Below are 19,850 nucleotides of genomic sequence, written 5' to 3'. Positions count from 1 at the left end.
TCCGCGTCATCCCAGTCTTGTTCTGAAGTAGGTAGTGACTAGGAAGGAACATAAAGTGCAATTGAATGTTGATAGTTGAATAATTGTGCATAATATGCATTTTGTTTGTGCAACGCTATTGCTTTCCGGACAACGCTAAGATGCCTTAACACCCTTCAGATGTGAGGAAGCTTTGTAAGTAAAGTAGATAACTTTGAAATCTACTACCCAATACCTCTTTAATGAATGGAGAGAAACTTCTGTTTACAAAGTGCAATAGCTCCTGGTGTTTTGTTCTTCAGCCCCCTCAAGACACACACTTGGCATGGATTATGGTATAATTAATTGGGAGCAAGTTTTTCATTACTTTCTAACTGTGTGTCAGCATTAACCAGCTTATACTGAGTAGACTACTGGACATCGATACGATAAAGCAGCGGAGAGTGGCCCATGAAATTGCAAAATTAGGAGAATAAAAATAAGTACGTACACATGCATTCCTCTGGATTTGGCAGGTATGTGTCATTTCCTACCCATGGAGATAATCAGGGGCCAACTCTGCTGTGAGAACCTAATTGAAGCATTTGTGGTTATAATAGTAAAATTACAATAAATGCATTGTTTATGCAAGTACTTTATTTATTTACTATTTTCCCCATCCCCCACTTCACTCCCTGCCCTCGCTTCCACGTGACAGCAGCATGCAATATAAGTCGAGAATTTATTTTCAATGGCAAGAAGCACTGAGAAGTGAGAAGTAGAGAACTGGGATGATACTATGTTAAAGATTTTGCCATGGTTACTATTTTGAGATGGATTGTTTCCTGCCTGTAGGTCAGTAGTCTTTTCTGATGTGGTAGAAAGTAACAATCAATAATAAACAGTACAATGCCACAGAGAGTTTCAAAGCAGTTATGAAGACTGTATTACATTATACATTTGGTCGCTATCACCCATTATTCTTATCATCTGCATTTCCTTTATTCTTATTTTCACCATCTGTCTGAGAAGAACCTCTTTTTCACATGAGCTGAATTCCCTTTTAGTTGCTTTTCTCTGGCTTAATCTACGTCATTCGACTCGGCATTTGGTTAAAAACTTGTAGTGTGGTAGCAGCTCCCACTGAGAAACACCTGTGCCTGAGCAGACCTAGAGAGAGGAATAAAACATGTTTTTGAAAGCTGCCTTTGAAAATTCCTATTTTCTCATTTCTGATGAAAAGAAAAAAAAGCCCTGTTGATTAACAGCATTAAGTGCTGAGGAGGGCATTCTTGCAAAGCATTTAATTGTAATTCTGGCATAATAAAAAAAAAAAATCTATAAAAAGAACTATCTTAGGACTAGACTAATAGACTAAAAAAATCTCAAATTTAACCTGGATTTTAGTAGATTTAAAACTTGTTTCCTTGGTTATATATAACAGCCCTACCAAAGGAGAAGTTGAAACAGTCTGCTTTAAGTTGGGTAGAAAGTAATCATGCGGTATAAGATACAAATGGTCTTCTGCTTTTTGGATATCTCTTTTGGGCTGGCAAGTGCTAGGAAACATTTTTGAAAGTCAAACCAGTCATGAAGTAGGTGTGGCAAATAACAATTTTGTCTTATAGTAGTATTAGGTATTTAAGTAATACAATAAATTAATCTATTGTTTTCAGAGTCTAAAGGGAAGACGGTTTATTGACAGCAGAAAATACCATTAAAAGGCAGAGTAAATATACTTTTATTAAGCATACGAGTAAGGGTTGGTATGTGACATACAGAATTCAAATGCGTAATTTGGCGCTGTTTGTCACAGGTGTAAAAACAAAGGGCAGCGATTCAGGGGCTCCACTGAGACTTTGGGATGGTGGGGCTCTGGTCTAAGGGCCTGTGGCCGCCTCAGGCAGCCAAATACGTGGCCTCGCTCAGATCCAGGGAGGGGAATTCAGCCTCCCCGACCTCTTGTTTTTTAACAATCGATAGCAATTCAGCCTTGGGGGGATTGAGACGGATCCTATTTCAAGACATCAGAGATTGAATTTCATTCCGACAGTTAGGCAGCGGGGGGGGGACGGGACTTTAATGCCAGAATCTGGTGTAAAGGGTAAGTAAATTTGAATATTGTCAGTGTAGTGATGGAAGTCCAATTAGAGTAATGTCTGATAATGACACTACGCAGTAGCACATTCAGATAACTCTGAGAATCAGGTCCAAAATAGGACTTGAGGCTTTTCTTCATTATAATGTTGGTATGAAAGATTAGGAAGCTAGCAAGTACTTAATCTTTTAAATCCTTAATTTTTGAGATTTCCCCTCCCATATGTTTCTTTTAGTTCCTGTTGTTCTGTTACTATTTTTTAAAAATTCTATTCCTCAACCCCTTCCCATTCCTCTGCCCCCACTGTGTTTATAGCACTTATGATGTTACTCCAGTCTTCCAGGGAAATTTGAAAGCATGAACTCAAGATGTTAATTTACCTTGTTAAAAGGACATGGTTTAATATTTCAAATGTAATTACTTGTAATATTTAGGCATACTTAAAATTTTGGCTTGATGTGTAAAGCCTGCTGGTTCATGCAAAATTTCTGACGAAGATTTAGAAAGTAAGTCTTTGTTCTTACAGATTTATAAGTAGGTGATCTGAAAATTGTCTGGCTGCTTGCTGTTTGGATTTGTTAATTGCTGTTTAAGCTATTGTGGGCCATCTAAGTAGCCCTGTCTTTTTTCAAAGGTAGCAGTGAACTGAGAAACACGCTGACTTTGCCGGGGTTTGGAGGCTTGGAAGTCGTACACCTGTAGTTTAGGGTCTGGCTAAGGCAGGGATGAGATACACAGCAGCTCTAGGGCCGCCCCTGTGCCCTGGAGTTTCTACACACCTTCCCGCATGCAGGAAAAAAACGAGAAAATGAAAACTTGGAGGAAGGTATGCAACAAGCTGGGAGAGCTGTGGCTGAGCAGTACACTAAGTGGCTCTGCTGCAAAGAGCTCTGCAGAGGAAGTGGAAGAGACAATCTTACTTTTCGTTCATTCATGGGTTTTTTTTTGTTCACCACACATAATGGTGCTGAGAAATTTCATTGACCCAGATTTTGCTCATTATCTTTTAAGATCAAGCTGATAATTTCACCACTGTGACTCTTCCAGAACATTGCGCAATCTGTGTGCAGTTGTCCTCCGTGTCAAGATGAGTCTATGCTGTTGGCACACTGTTGGATTATACTTTTTTTGATCCCCACAGTACAGCTGTAATAAAAGAGTAACTGAAAGTTTTTCTCTGTATTCTGTTACTGCATGTGGTTAGCTCAAACTTCAGAATACCCTCTTCTGGTCCCTGCCTGTTTTCTTCCAGTCCTTGATCTTTGGATATCTTTTTCTTACTGTATCTTCATCTGTTTTGTTCTTGTCTCCATCTTTTGCCAGTGCCATTTCTTGGTTATGCAGAGGTTTTGGATTTTGATCTTTTGTTTGGTTGTGCAGCCACCTTCCCTCGTATGCCACTTTGTCATCTGTCGTATGCGTGAAACCAGAAGCCATACTTGCAAACTGGGAAAGAGCCCACTGTGAGCCTTGAGCTGTAAGCAGGGCTGCTGGTTGCTTTCTTTCTCCAGCAGTTCCCTGCCTGCATCAGTGGATTCCTCTGCGCAACCATCCACGGTAGAGAGAGCAATGAGTGGGTTGCTGAAGCAATGAGAAACTTTATAATTTAATGCCTAGAAACTTATTTTCATGTTCCTCTCTCAGATAAGCTCTTTTGCAGTGAAAAGTCACTAAGACAGAGTTTAAATAAAATCATTCTGGACCTTATTGAAGGAAAAAGAGTGTTACCTTATCGGTTAAATGAGGGCCTGTATCTTCTCATAAACTCTTCCAAATTCCTTTTGTTCTTTAGATGGGAATGTCCACACGATCAATTAACAGGCGGATCAGTACTATTCAGATATTTAATTTACCCTTTTTTATGACTGAATTTTACAGGTTTTCAAATGACTGTGAATTTGCCTCCCAAAAATAAATAACTAAACCGATGTTTTGCCACTTGGAACAATATGAATAAGAAAAAGATGAAGAAAAATATTAATTTAGAAGTGGTTTGGGCTGTAAAAACGTGTTTCTTGTTGTGTATTGCCCTTTGTCAGAGGGCACTTGTGCTTGTTTTCTTTTCTGCAAAGATGAACAGGCGAGTGGAAAACAGATTTGATTTTCTTTGCCTTACTGCTGGCTCTAGGAACAGAAAAGTTGAAATTGTGTTAAAACTCTCCCAAATCTTTGAGGCTGCACAATGGGGTTTTTTGACTTTAAAAAAAAATAATTAACATCTCACCCAAATAATTGTTTATTTCATATAAAAGGTACCTGGAAACCTGCCCAGTGGACTGGTGGTGTGTGCTGTGAGCAATCTGTGAGAAAACAGTGTTTGGTTCTGAGAGGGGTGCTCTTGTGTTGCTGAGGAGATGCACCGCTGCTGTGCCCAAGCGGAGCGTTTGGATAAGAGTCATGGTGAATTCCCACTCTGCAGGCCGGTGGGGTCGTGGGGGGTTTATCCAAAGTAACTTGAAGTCTTTGCATGAGGTTTGGGTTACCCTGGGGAGATGAGTCAGTGTAAGTGGACCGGTGTATTTACATTAACAATTTATGCACCAGAGGGTTCCCGAGAATTTTCCTTGCAACTGCCCTCAGGATTCTGCAGTACGCCCTCGTGCTCAGCACTGGTGCTCTTCAAGCCCTTTCCCTCCTTGCACCCGGCTTGTGATAGGGATGCAAAATCCTCCAGCTCTTCCCTCTGTGAGTTAGTGGTGTGTGCCCAGGACTGGCCAGTGGGGCACACTTTGTTGCTGGTAAAGATGTGATGTGCACTTGTGGTCCTGGAAGCGTGTTGGATTGCAGCAAATTACACCCTGGACCTTCTCTCTTTGTGCCATGCCAGCTGGTGATGTAGAGGCACCCTGACCACCACGGTCGGGTTAGCCTTCCCAGCTTGTAGGTGGGGACTTCCCCAGCTTCAGGTACAGCAACTAAACTTCAGCACTAGGCCTTCAGTTTTCATAACTTATTTTATGAAATGCTGTGTGCATTTGAGAAGGGAGCAATAAAGGTGAGGGTAATTTCTATAGTGAAGGACTGCTGCATCTAACTTCTTAGGGAAGTCACTTAGAAAATCCAAAGATGCGGTGGCCTTTCAGATAAAGCAGGTAACAGGGACTTGTGAGGTGGGACAGACTTAAGGTTGAAGTGTAGTAGGAAGTTGGTGTGGGTATGAGCGGCTTCAGACACGAGCAGGCATGTCCAGATTCTGCATATAGGCAGTCTCACGGCCCTTCTGTCTCCACTGGCCACTGTCTTTTCTCTCTGGTGCCTGAGCAGAAGGTAAGAAATTAGAAAGGGCAGCAACACATTTCTGATACCCTGAGATGACTCAGGTTCTGCTGAGCTTGGTCCCACCTCCTTCATCACGCGCTCTGTGTCCTCCCAAACTAATCAACCCCACCAACAGCTCTGGACTGGAGAGGGAACGAGGAAGTGGTGGTCTTTGATCTGAAGTACTGTTGGTCGCTGCCTGTAGCTAACACTCTGCCCAACTCGCTCTCCTGGGCATGGGAAAGTCCCCATGCTCCAGGGATCGAAATCCAGAAAGGATTTTGCTTGGCCTGTTGTGGTGAGGGAGGGGAGAGTAAGTGTATCACTTAGTGTGCCAGATTTTTATCTTGCATCTGAAAGCTATTTTGTTCTTGGCATGAGCTCCTCCAGTGCTTGTGAGAAGTCTTGGACTGGGTCTTCCGAGTCTGAGGGCGTCTCGTAACTCTACCACAGATGAGCTGCAATGACCCTGCTCCATCAGCAGAGCTAAAGGGGCTAAGATGAAACCAAGGCATGTTTTGCATTGAAGTACCTCATACCGTGAGGTTGATGTCCCTTGCTTCAGGCAGAGGAAACTCCTAAGGAAAGGTTTAGAAAGACAGAGGTGGGAAAGGAGGAAATGAGGGTTATCCGGCTAATGATTCCTGCTCATCACCCAAGCTGTGTCCATTTTCCTAGCTGTATGCATTCTGCAAATATATAACGGAGCATGTAAATGATGCTAATTGTTTTCTATGTCAAACAGGCTTTATGGTCAGTTGCCTTGAATGAAAGCTGGTTTCATTGGCTGACTTTTATTTTTGTATTAAATGACTCTGGAAGTTAAAAGTTGAGAGAATTCAACCCTTAGCCCTTTAATAGCAGCTCTAAAGTATTGATAAATTCTACATTAGTCCTCCAAACTTGTCACCTGGCTCTACTTCTGAAACTGTTCCCTTGAACTGTTGTTTTATGGCATCCAAAATATTACAGTTTTCCTGTGACAAACTGTGCTAGCAGAAGCATAACGTGAACTGAAACAACAATTTTCTCTTTTTTTCAAAACTTATTTGTTAAATGCATCTTGTAAAGCAAACTGGCAAGAAGCACTTGTGTATCGTTTGGGTATTACCTGGGTAGTGAGATCCTGATTGTTTGTGGTAATTGTCTTATTTCATAACTCTTGCAAGGGGAATAGAGAATTCAGCTTCCCAAACACAGGTTAGTGTGATCACACTGTTCTCTAAACTAGTATTTCTTGGAGTTGGTAGCACTCTATCCTTCCTGTCTGAAATTACGTCACTTTATTTGTTGAATATATATTCAAAAAAATACATGAATATATTTATACACACATGAATACATAAATTTGTTGAATGTATATTCATATAGATTCTGTTGCACAGATACCGTATTTCAATAAGGGAGTTGTTGATTCATAGATCAGTATAAACTGTAAAGGGTAGTAATGAGCTATGCAATTCTCATGAAAAACATTAGGAATGCAAGGTGCTGCTGTTTACCTGAGTATTACAGCCAAACTGGAAACATACCTTTTGAGATTCCTGTAGGAGACTGTATGTCCCAGCGGGAAGGTGAGGTTGCGTGGTGCAGAAAAAAACAACAGCGATAAATAGGAATTAGAGAAGGAAGCTTTTCAGAATGAGATTTGACAAAACCTGTTTGAGGGAGCAAATGAAACGAACATCTCGTGGCAATTTACCCTTGGTCTGCTTTCATGTGTGGTTGCAGGGTAGGTAAGGGAATGAATGATGGTGAAGGTGAAAAGGTTCCAAGGCAGGGAGGTTACTGCCTTTTAAGAAGGCACATGGTAGAGAAGGAAGGAGAAAAAGAGCCGAAAATTAAAGCTGGAGAAAAGGATGGACAGTAAAACTGGCGAATAACAGAAGAACATGCATCTCAAGCAGCAGCAGCTGGAAATGGGAAAGCAGGAGGTATGCAACTGAGATCATGAAAGTGAAGGAGGACTTGGAGGCGAATGTTGTCTTGTAGGACTGACTGTCACCTTGGGGAAAGGAGAAATTAAACAGGAGAGAGACATCATAGGTTATGATGGCGAAAATCCATGCAGAAACCCTGATGGGAGAGGAGCAGCAGCCGGAGGAGGAAAGGGCAGTCATTGAGGGAGCCAGAGTGTGTATGAGGTGTCACCCAGCACTAAGGGGACAGGCAGGTTCTTCTGGGGAACCTTGGCAGAATGATGACATTAGCAGGGGTCAGGAGCAGGGGGTACCTGTCACACAAGGGCACCCACGCACAAGGAAGCGTAGGGCTGGGAGTAGCAAAAGAGCCAGAGATCCTGAGAACATGGTCCAAAACTGGCAGGGTACAGTGAGGGCTGGTGGCTCCCTGGGGACTGGGGCCGGGGGCTGCAGGAACACCCCACGGGGCTGGCAGCTGAGAGCAGGCAGCGGGGGCACCGAGGCAGCCGCAGTCCCGGGCATCAAGCATCTCCCTGAGGACGGGGACAGGCTGAGGCTGGGGTGGGACATCAGCCCAGGTGGGTGGGGGTCAGGAGCAGACACAGCCTTGGGGTATCTGGGCAGGACCATGGTGGTGTGCATTGCTGCCTGGGGACAGGCAAGGTGTGCTGTTTGTGGTTGTCAAGATTTTGCTGAATACGTGACGTCAACTAAGCATCGTCCATAGGTTATGTTATGCTGTTGTATTTGTTGATGTGTACTGCTGTCTTCAAACATTGTTTAAAAGCGGTAAGAATATGTAAACAATTTGAAATATGAGATAAAAATGCAGTGGTAAGATTTGTAGCTTCAGGAGCTATATACTGATCTTGCTCACCTTATTTATCAAAAACTGTGTCACACAATTGCATATAATACATAATGGTTCAGCAAAGAGAAAATAGTTTTCTGCCTGGTATTTTCTTTTTGGTAAATAATAATATTTCACTATTATGATAAAAAGTACTGCATGTCATCTGGAAATAAGGAGATTGTTTGAGCTTTACTATTAAATGTTAGTCTTATTCTCTAATCATTGCATTAGTACATCACCCAAAATGCTCTTGCTTTAGGAAATTTCCATAAATGTGGTGCTTGGAAGCTGGTCATGCATTTACGTGCAGTGTGAAATTGAGGATATTCCTTCGGGCATAATTTTACTTAGAAATATTCTAACATAATTAATAATGTATAAGTGTAACAGGTTTACATTAAAAGCAAGTCATGGACTAGGTCACTTCTAATCTGCACAGTAATTTCTCCATGGCAATTAGTATTACAATAAGTATGTAAAAATGATTGGGGGGGAAGAATATACATGTACTGAATTTTTGGAGGCTAGATAACCTTTTTATTGATGACGCGACCCGGTTCAATTCAAATTGTTTACTCTGGCATGGCATTAAAAATTGGTTTTCTGTACTAAAGCTTACACTATTGCTGTAAGAGAAGAAGGGGTAATGGATGTTAAATAATGGAAAAATCTAAGAAATGGAAATAAAATAATGTTGGAAATAATAATGGAAAAATGTATATTAAATAATGGAAAACTGTAAGAAAAATTTCTTACTTTAGACAAAGGCATTTTAGGTAATCGTGATCACTCAGCATTGCAGATGTGACCATGTCTCCCTGGGTCACTTTGGGCAACTTTACTGTGTATGAGCAGACCTCGTAAGTGGGACATGGATCTGAAGAGTACAAAGCGATTATTTATCGGTTAGCAAACATAAAAGACAGGTGGGATTTAGTGAGCTCCTAGGCTAGGCATCGGTGTGTGTCCTGCCCCTGGCAGGACACCTGAAAGGTCTTTGCTGGCCAGGCAGCTGTGAATGAGGTGGAAGAGGACTGCCCTTTTCTGCTCCCTGAAACAGGTCTTCATTGCTGCCAGGTTACTGCCTGCCACCTGCTTGCTTTTCTTCTCTGGGATTTGATGCCTTTCCACGCTGGTGTTTTTTCCTCTTGAATCCTGAGGGTGGTAACAACTCCAGTGTCGCCGGTCCTACCTTTGTTTGTGGTTTTACCTTTCTGATCTTGCAGGGCTGTATTCTATGCTTTCTCCGAGGTCTTTCTCATCGCTTGGCGATTTCCTTACAAGTAAGCCCGAGGCAAGGTGATGTTGCTGTGCTGTGTCAGAGCTAGACCTCGGGCCACAGCAAGCTGGACCCCCCAGAGGGAGGTCACACAGAAGAAACGTTAAGCGCTGAGGGCTCATATTATCAGACATCAGATGAGGAACTGAAATGAAATTAATTATTCTCAAAATTGTAGGTGCCATGGTTGACGATTTGGGAATCTTACACAGCTTTAATGTTTTTTTTTAAAATAATTTGCAAAAATTGATTTTAATGCTGAACATTTGCTTTGTGGCAGTGCTTCTGTTACAACTATTTCAGGTGTTAATAATGTGTTATGAGAAATGCAGTCTGATCAGGCAGCAAGCACCATTCCTTGCCTTAAATACTCAGCTCAGATCTCCTGCAAATCTTTCGGAAGGTTTTCCAGATACAGAGCCTGCAACTATCCTTTCTTCTGTTATAGGTAATGGTCCCCATCACGATCGCAGTTGTGTTTACAACCAGAGCAACATAGTAGATGGAGTTTACTGCCTCCCAATAGCACACTGGATTGAAGTCTCTGGACATACTGATGAGATGAAACATACAACTGACTTCTATTTTAATATTGCAGGACATCAAGCTATGCATTACTCCAGGTAAAAGAAAAGTGCAGGGCTTGGCTGGTGTCAGGTATTCAAACAAAAAAATCTGTACTGACATAATGTCAGCAAACTTTGGATTTGAAGGAGTGAATGGTAGTATGTGGTTAACAGTAAAGTCTAACAAAGATTCAATGCTTCTTTGCAATTGAACATCAGTTTTGGCAATAAAAAGGGGAGATTCTGTGTTCAAGGATACCTGCAGCCTGTACAGGTGTATTAAGTTGCATCACATCTGAAAAAGACTAGTGATAACTGATGGATAAATTTATGAGGAACTGTCATTTTCAAATGCTTGTCCACACATATGTGTAAATATGCATGTAGGTAATGGGTTTGGTTTGGGATTATTTTGCTGTAGAACATCTCCTGGGAAACAAAAAGAATGTATTCCGGCACCAGAACTTTAGGGTGTCACATTATTGCCCATGTGCGGCAGCAACTGCAATTAGGGACAGCTGTTACAGATGACTTCTGCTTCCATGCATGCATTAAAAAAAAGTACTAAAACTTAGACAAGTCTTAAAATGTTTGTGCTTCCACAGTGTTCACTTGAGTCCACTGCCTCCCCAGTGAAGCATCCTGGCCTGAATTAGGAGACAGTAAAGCTTAAAGAGAAGAGGGCACCCACCCTTTAGGGCTGCAGATAAAGCACAGGCTGTATTTAGTGCAGCAGCCTTAGCACTGGTGATTAACAAAGTGGCACTGAGGAATTTTTGACCATTTGTAACTTTTTCCTCATCTCCAATCATGGATGTGCCAGCAAGTTTGGTGATTGATAATGGTTGCATGAAAGCTGGCGGCCCTGATACGCCACGTGCAGCTGGTGTTACTGGTTACAGAGCAGGTAATGATCCCAAAGGGATATGTTTTTTGAAGAAATCAAACCACCTTGTACTTCCACGAGGTCGTAGCATTGCTTTGTGTGCATTTCTCCAGATCACTGTTTCAGCTGCTCCAGCCACACCATCTTGTCTCCGCTTTCTGTGCTTTCCTCTCCACTCTCCCACAGGGTAGGAACCAGAATTGTCTTTTTCTTGTCGGAGCTGCAGCATGTGAGGGAAAGATTTCCTTCTCTTGGTATCTTTTGGAAGAGTACGGATTCGTAAACACTGTTAGGCATACGTAGGTATTCGTGTGACTTGGTACCTTTTCCCTGACACCCCCTCAAGCTATATAATAGACCTGACAGACTATACTGTTATCTGTATCTTAAGCATCCGTTTCCAACACCCTATCAGAGAAAAGATCTTGTTTATTCCAAAGCACAGACTTGTCAATCCCAAATAATCTTTGCTTGGCAGAGGAAGTTTGAGAGGAAGAAGAACAGCTGTCAGAAAGCGAACATCTAAGCACCAAAGGCTAACTTATCTGCCTTTCCAGAGGCAGCAGTGATCCATTTAATACTGCTTATCTGCATGACTATATGTTTCCAAGATTAGGTAAAAAGCTGCAGATTCCACTAAAGAATATTTTGAGAAAATTTTCTAATTTTTTTAGTCTTTTCCATTTGAGGATCTCCCCCTGCGTTCCCCCTCTCTCACACCCATCCCCTTTGTTGCAAGGCAACCTTCTATGTATATCTTCAGTAATTCTTATCTCATTTCTTTGAGCTATATTAAGTGAGCATACCCCATAACAGTCCTGTCACATAATTATTTTTAATACTTTGAAGATATGCAGCCTTAAATGACTTTTTAATTATTAACAGTTGGGGGCAGATTCACCATTCTGCTGGTTGTAACAAATCAACCCAAAAATGCTGGCTAATTTTTTTTTTGGCAGAGCAGCTGAAGTAAGATGATGAAAATGCCTTTATTTTGTAATGGATTTATTGATTCAGAAGAGTACTGTGGAGATTAATATCACCAAAAAGAGAAAAAAAAAAACCCAATACACACACACACACCCCTATTCGTCTGATCCGTACTTATCACCGCTGTTCTATTACTCCTCTCACTTCCAGTCCTCGCTGCAGGCATCACCATGCTACTAACAGACCGAAATCTGAACACTACATTCTTCGATCCTGCTGGAGGAGGTGACCCAGTCCTGTACCCCCCCCCCCCCCCCCCCCCAAAAACAGAAGCAAAGAGCGAGTCCCTCTGCCTGTATGGTTGAGAGCTCAGTGTATGATCAGATGGTAGTTATCCAGCTAAGGTTACTTTTTTTCCACGTTGTAACAGAGGCAGCAGTACCACAGGGAGCTTTATGAGCACAAATGTCACCAGCTGTAGGATCTTTACGGAATGGTGGGGGCTGGAAAGAAGTGATTTATCAGCGAGAGGTTTTGACGAGAGCCCCTTCTCTACGTTGCTCCGCTTAATAGGACTGCCGTGCGCGAATTAGCGGGAGAGGAAAGTTTATCTCTGTCAAAAAGGCCTCCCACATGAGCCCTCAGACTGATTTTACTTGTCGTCTGTCTAATCACAACAATTAGAAACAGTCACTCTAAGCTTCGCTAACACCTTGCTTCTTCATAAAACATGGGCTTAAACGTTAAATGGGCTGCAGCAGGATGAGAAGAACTTGCTGCCTGCTGTTGCCAAAAATCATTCTGAATCATGCTGCAGCTGACGGCGATGCTCTGAGGAATCAGGCTTTTCTTATTTGGTATAGAGGTATTCGCTCATAAATCAGTGAATTTATGTTTGAGCTTATATTTGGAGAACTCACTTGGTGTTGGTCATTTGGGTTGGAGAGTATATGATGCGTTTTTTAAGCATAGCAAGATTTGAATTAGTTTTTTTTAAGTATGGCATGGAGCTGGCCCGCAGCTACAGAGTCATGACTGATACCTCTGTGGCATTAATGTTCGCTTGTTTTGGACATGTAATGACACGTATCACCAAAATCCAAAAATAACAGTCTCTTTTGTGTTAGATATTACTGCAACAAGATGCCTTCAAATTGCAGGAGAGTTCACTTAGGACACAGTAATCTTCCAAAGCAAATTAGAGTTATTGTAATCTTTTCTGGAAGAAGATGACTTCAGAAAATTTGTAAATCTGGGGCATGTTAGCTCTGTTTCAGTTCCATCTGTGAAAGGTGGAAATTCCTCAATCATAGATGTTACGTACCTTATTATTTATATAAAACCCTCTGCAGTTCTCAGAAGAAAGGCATTGCATGAGAGCAAGAGAGAGACACCTGAAATTACAAAACCCTTAAATAATATGTTGGAGACAATGGTGCTTGATGGAAGAATTAGGTGCTACTGGAAGAATATCACTGAGAGAAAAAGACATCTAGTTACAGGTTTCTAGTTTTAGACTAATTTTAGGTTCCCAAATCCACCCCTGGTAAGTAGTGAGTTCCCATAGTTTTTGTCTACTCATTCATATATGATGTATGACCACCACGTCTTCATTTTAGGACATGTACTTTTATGCCATCTATGGTGTCTAATGTGTTTCAAATTTACTGTTTTCATAACTGTAATTTTATTCATTGTCTGTGCTTTTTGTGCGTCATATGTCCTAAATCTGATGAAGAAAAATATTTTTTACATGCTTTGCATGTAAAATGCAGCTACACTGGATCCTGTAAGTGAATTCCTCAGACAACAATGATAGGTTATCTCTGACTGAAGTATTGCTATGGCTGATAAACATTTTAGAGGAAAATACACGATCAGCTTTAAATGTAAAAGAATGTAATGGGGGAGTCACTACATAAGAGTAGCCGTGGGTCCTGACAACATTTTTTAGGGGTACAGTTTTTATAGTAGCTTTTTTGCACTTCAATATTAGGGACATTAAATATTAATATTTCATGTTTGTGAAGTGAGTGGGATGTTCCTGCAACTGGATATAAGCCAAGAAATTGTGAAGTTGATTAATATGTTGCTATCATCAGTGTTTATGTCCCTAATTTTTTTCCTTAAGACAAAATAAAGCAAAAGATAAAAGAAAATAAACCCTTGTGCTTGGAAACACTATTTTTGTTCATTTGTTTCTTGATGGTTGCAAATTAAACTTAATTTATGATGTAGTCTTTACAAATGCTTTGTAGCTTGTTGGTAAGATGGTTTCCTTCAACACTGCCACAGTAACGTAGGTTATAACTTAAATGTTAAGTGGGCATGATCAGGAGAGTCACATAAAACATGTGCTCCTGATTTGTACTAAAATGGTAATGTAATGGAATGATCCAGGGCAAAATCCAGATGCTTCTTGTTTGCCTTCTGGAGGCACTAGAGCACTATTGTGCTCATGAGCACTGAGTTTCCTTTTGTCTGTAGTAATTCTCCTGTGAAGAAAATAAACATTTACTTGATTGAGATGCATCTTTAATTGGGGTGGAAAACAAGAAGCTGGTTGAGTATATTTTTGTGTGAGAACCGCTTGAGAAGGGGAACAATGTAACTTCTGTTAACTTATTTGGGTCATACGAGGCGCAGTTATTGCTATTGGAATGTTAGAACTCTGCTGGGATTGATGAATGTAAAAATACAGACACCTGGTAGCACTCAGTTTGAGATTAAGATGACTGAGTTCGTATGTCTATTTCAACTCTAATTCAACTCAGTGTTGACTAGATGTCTACTGTAGAGTGAATTGAAGAACTGAATTAATCTCCAAACTCCACTGACGATGCTGATGAGTTCTCTATTGATTTATAATGAGACGTTAAACATCCTGTCTGGTTGCTTGAATGTTGATGTCTAATGTTGTTTGAGATGCTCTAGAGTTTACTGTCTGGCCTCCAGCTGCTGCGCTACGGGAACATGGTTTCTTACAGCTTGTTGGCCGTATCTGTGAGCCCCGTCCAGATGTTCCAGATGCTATAGGCCATCTCAGATGTCAGTGGGAAGCTGTACGCTGGCAATGCATTGAGCATTGCTGTGGCTGAAGACACCTGTTTGGAGGTAACCAGGGCTGAGTGTCTTCCTCTTGATCTTGTATCCCATCCCTAGCCTATATTAAGGAATAAAGTCCATCTCAGTTCAATATGAAGTCAGAATTACCTTTGAATTATGCAACTGGAAAAATACAAGAGAGAATGCTTTCATTTATTTTTACTCTTTAACTTCTCTTCTGATTTACTGGTTTTAATTCATTCACGAAATAAAATACCCTTCTGGTTTAAGTGTAATTCTGAAGTATTTTTTTAATTACTGAATTATAAAAAAAGCTTTAAAGAAGAAGCTGTCACCAAAAAAACCAACCCTAGAGTGCAGTGAACTGTGCTTCTGTAGTAGAAAGCTGGACTGATACTTTATGCCTACATTATGAATTAGGAGAAGAGGTGATGATGTCCATGGAGATTACCATAATTAACATTGAAAGCTGAGAGCTAGCTGTCCCCTCTGCCTAAAGAATACTTCTAGTAACAGTATTAGAGAAAAGAATACAAATTGTAAGCTCCAGAACAAAAGTCTTTGCTTGTATTCTAATAAAATAATCCTGATGAAAAATACCTAACGTGAATAGGAGTTTGGTCTTCTGTTTCAGTATTTGGGGCTCTAACTGTAAAGTTGTCTGGACATTTTTGACATTAAATAATGAAAATATTCTAAGCCACATTTTGTGATATGTTTATCCTATAAACTATGACATTTGACCACTTGTTTCAATTTTGTTTTATTATACTGAGCTGTAGTCTTAAACTAGTCTAAATGAGATCCATTGTTTACTTACCAATGGGAATCATCTTTGATAGAATGGTTTAAATATGAATTCTATTTTTTGTCCCTTTTATATCTTTATTTTTTTTCTGTGTCACCCTCAACTGGAGCTGTGAAATGCTTTTACCAGTCTCTGCTGTGAAGGAAATGGGTTTCAAATCAGTGTAAGAAGTGACTTTTAAGCATTTTTTTATTTAGGTTATTGAAAATTAAGAGGGAGTGTGAGGAAATAGGAACAAGAGTGAAAAAACAAACATATGTGGTCAGAATTTTATCCATTTTTTAAGTCCTTATTTATTCACATTTATTTCATTTGGATGTGCCTCTGTATTGGGTAAGAAGTGCATTTTTCCTCCACATTTGTTGCATATCCAAACAAAAAGTTTATCCTTTCATGGACTTCCGAGACTGCACCCTCTCTAGCAATGGCTAAAAACATGAAAATTGATTCTGCTTTTCCAAGCTTTGGGATTTTGCATGGGCAGGATGGCACCTGGCTGGGATAACCTAAGCCCGGCTATCAGAGAATTAACTGCAAATCCCAGTCCCATGAACTGCGCACAGGAATACCACTGGGATGTGGCAGTGGTGCAGTCACAAACTGTGGTACCATTGTAATACTGTGGATGAACCAGGTCAAGGAAACTCACCTTTCACATTTTGTTTTTCTGAGCAAATAGCTGTTGTCAGCACAGCTCTGTTTCCCTCGCCGTAATCTTCCACCTGAGCACTCCAAAGGAGCTTGAAATGGGAACTCCAGCTACTCATTTCTAATCGCGTTTCTTCTATGTGCCGTAGGAACAAGCAAAATCTGGCATTTAAATGGGTGATGTAAATTTTGCCAGAGGAAAAAGTCGTGGAGTTTTTAGTTTAAAGATTTTTGCAGGACTATCATCAGTGTTTGCATTCCCAGTATTACTTCTACCTACAGTGACTGGTGTGTCAAATCTGATGAATGGCTACTGGCTAGCAAGCTGCCGGGCTTGTTGTGTACTGGAGTGGCTGAGGGACCCAAAATACTGTTTACATTGGGATGACACTGCCGAAGTAATGGCTGATGAATGGTAAATTATCTCTGTAAATATGAAAAACCTGGGGTAGGGAATGGTTTTGGCAGCAAATGGGACTGAAAAGTAGCAAACTTGTGAACTATTAATACTTTTATGTCAGCGCTTTTTCAAATGGCAGGCATCATTAATACTCACCAGCTTTTCTGAGTGTTTTCTCCCCTTTCTATAAAGCTACACTGTATGTTGTCAGCATTATTGATAAATTAATAATTTTGAACTGTTCACATGTGTAGTCTAAATAGCATAACATTTAAAAAATGATTTAATGTGGAATTTTACATTGCTTTAGGTTATAGAGCAATTAGAATTATTCTTGATAACCCAATAAGAGGAAATCACACTGTTGTGTGGATTTCACTTTTGATGAAAACCAATATATTTCTAATGAAACACAGAATATTTTCACAGTTCAGAAATTACCGAATCCCTTGAAGTAATGCCTAGCACTCATCCGTACTAGAAAGAAATGGCTTCCACAGCACCTTCATTATGTCTTGTTTGCCTTTGTTATACTCCTCATGAGGGAAGGCAGGGTTGTGAATTTCTTTCCATTCCTTATCTCTGCAAAGAAAGACAGGAGAAATATTTTGGATGTTACACATCTGAAAAAGTTGGGTTTTCCTAATCACATTCTGAATCATACTCAGAAGTAATGTCAAGGCCCTTTAAACCACCACGTGGCTCAGCTGAGGAAGAACCAGTTGGCTTCCCTAAACTTTGATGGCTGAGGAAGTGGTATGGATGTGCAATAGCTTCTTGAGAGTATTGCTAAAACTCCTAAACAGTAATGCCCCCAAGGCAAAAGGGAGCTTTTGCAGCAGCAAAGCTCTTAATGTACTTCCATCTCAGGAGTTACTATCATTCCATGCAGTGCCACCACTGGACTGTCAGCGTGTGTGTGGCAGCGGGAGGAGGAATGGGACCCCAGCAAGAGTCCTGGTGCTTCTAACACCACATCGGCACAAAGCTCCGCGTGGCGGCAGTTATTAGATGTGATATTCCTCTGGAAACCAAATAATTTATATGCACAAATTGCTTCTAGTCAGCTTGGTGAATTTGGCAAATTTTAAAAAAAAATAATTCAATAATTTTAAAAACTTGGTAGAAGGTCCATATCTGAGTTGGACTGAGTGTTGGGACATGGCAAAGGGAGAGAAGGCAGCAAAGCCAGCCAGGCCACTGCTTTGTGGAAGCAACTGGCTTTTTTTTCGCGTGTCAGGAGCTCGTGGCTTGCAAGATGCTTTAGAAGGAAACCTGAAATGAGGATTCCACTCAAAAGAGCTGGTATTTCAGCCAAGTAATTTCCAAACAGGGAGTGGGCAACAGGACACAACAAGCTAAAGGGGAGCTCAGCGTGCTGCCTGGATAGTCTTGTGAGTTTTATCTGGGCTTTTTTCTGATTTTTTTTTTCTTTTTTTTTTAACCATTCTGCCATTCATATATGGCATTTGGAACAGGCATTTGATTAAGAATTACTTATTTAGAGGAGTGAATGTTTAGAAATGAGTACTTCGTTAATAAAACGGTAGCAAGCAGAGACTGGCTGTTGATGGCAAGATGAACTCCTGTCATCAGCTAGCTGGTAATAAGTAATATTTGCTTAAACCCACTGTTGCTCTTTAAAAAGGATCTTTTTGTAGGTGTGTCCCTGCACAAAATATTTTGGATGTTACACATCTGAAAAAGTTGCGTTTTCCTAATCACATTCCTTACTTCTTAAGAAAAAACTTACAGTTCTGTGTCATTCTGGGAGCAAAAACCAGAAGGAAGACTGGGAACTTTCCATGAAAAAACTTGAGGAGTAAACATACTTATTTGTTCTGTCTTTCTCTGTGGGATATAACAGACAAATGTTGATAGTCTAGTAAATATGAATTTTACGTGGGGTATCTCTGTTAGGGAGTGAAAACTATTGTTGCTTCTAATTTGTCTTTCTGTTTTACTGTGCCTCCCTGTCCCTTGTTGATATTTCTTCTGGAGGTCTTCAGCCCATTTTCCCACCTCTTTGCTCTTTAGCATTGAGGCTGTCAGTGAGGGAGTAAAGTTCTGTCTCCGCTGGAAAGCAATTTGCCAGCATTGCCGGCTGTGAACGAAATTGACTGCGGTTGTGAAATCTGGACAATTTAGCTCACAGCTGGGACAACAGGGAAGGGGCAGCATCGCTCTTTCACCAAAGATGATTTTCCAGTTGTCTTGCAGATCTTTGTTTCCTGTTAGCTTTTACATGCATTTATTATGTACCCTGTAATCACTGGCATTTTCTAATATAGTTTATCTAAAGATAGCAGAAGCTCTTTTTCAAAAGCAGAGATTGTGTACTCAAGCTTATTGCTATTTAGTTTACCAGGAGGGAGCAAATTCAGATATTTGGTTTTTATCAGAAGAACTTCACTAAGAGAACCCCATAATTTACAACTGGTGAAACTGTTCAATCAGGGACTTGTGTTGGAGTGTAGACCCACTCTGCCTACCCTTCCCGTGGGTTTTCGCAGGTGCAACTCCTAGGGCAGGTTAGCCCAGCAAGCTAGAGGAAAAAGACTCAAAATGAGACAGTTTTCAGTCCCCAAATATGAAAGGTGACACCATCAGATAGTTTATTACCACCAGCTGGTTTGGTGTTTGCTTGCTCACTGTATACTGTATTTCTGAAACAGTTAACCTGTAAGTCAGAAAAATCTGAAATAAAAAACTGCACAGTTGCTTCAACTCAGAATGGGGAAAGCGTAAAAGATACTTCATTTAAAATGGCAAGCTGAAGCTATTAAGTTATGAGTTCCACCTCTGTCTTCAATAGTTTTTATAAACACTGAGAGATATAAATGAAAGTTTTCATGCTTAAAAGCTCTAGATTTTTACACGATAATTTTAAAAAAGCTCCTCCATATAAAAATATGGAGAATCCTGTTTAGAGGATAAAAAAAAAAAAACGTTTTTAAGAAAGGAAACTTGAATGTAGCTCTAGTTTCTTTGAAGCTTGTCTCAGAAGCATAAGTATTTTATTTCCCAAGAGTCAATAGAGATTATCAAATTGCTGCTGTATTTTCCCATATATAATTTTCTCTCTGCAAGAAAAAAACAAAAAACAAAGAAATGAACTGTGTTTGTCTTCCCAGGGAACATATTAAGAGGCTGAACTGAAAATCTCTTGTTCCCTCCT

The 19,850-nt window shown here is 40.5% G+C and overlaps 1 protein-coding gene across 1 annotated transcript in view; it reads left to right on the top strand.

The window, feature by feature from the left end:
- The first annotated feature begins 7,366 nt into the window (after nucleotides 1–7,366).
- Nucleotides 7,367–19,850, top strand: part of EPM2A (epilepsy, progressive myoclonus type 2A, Lafora disease (laforin)) — a 29,168-nt gene continuing 16,684 nt past the window's right edge. Inside the window, exons 1-2 of the mRNA XM_009895540.1 lie at nucleotides 7,367–7,814; nucleotides 9,817–9,991. Coding sequence (XP_009893842.1) covers nucleotides 7,367–7,814; nucleotides 9,817–9,991 — 623 coding nt within the window. The remainder of the gene's footprint in view (nucleotides 7,815–9,816; nucleotides 9,992–19,850) is intronic.

Source organism: Charadrius vociferus, unplaced genomic scaffold (assembly GCF_000708025.1).
Source record: "Charadrius vociferus isolate BGI_N301 unplaced genomic scaffold, ASM70802v2 scaffold142, whole genome shotgun sequence".
Classification (NCBI taxonomy): domain Eukaryota; kingdom Metazoa; phylum Chordata; class Aves; order Charadriiformes; family Charadriidae; genus Charadrius; species Charadrius vociferus.
The sequence above is the reverse complement of the archived record's forward strand: the minus strand, read 5'-3'. Positions and strand labels throughout refer to the sequence as shown.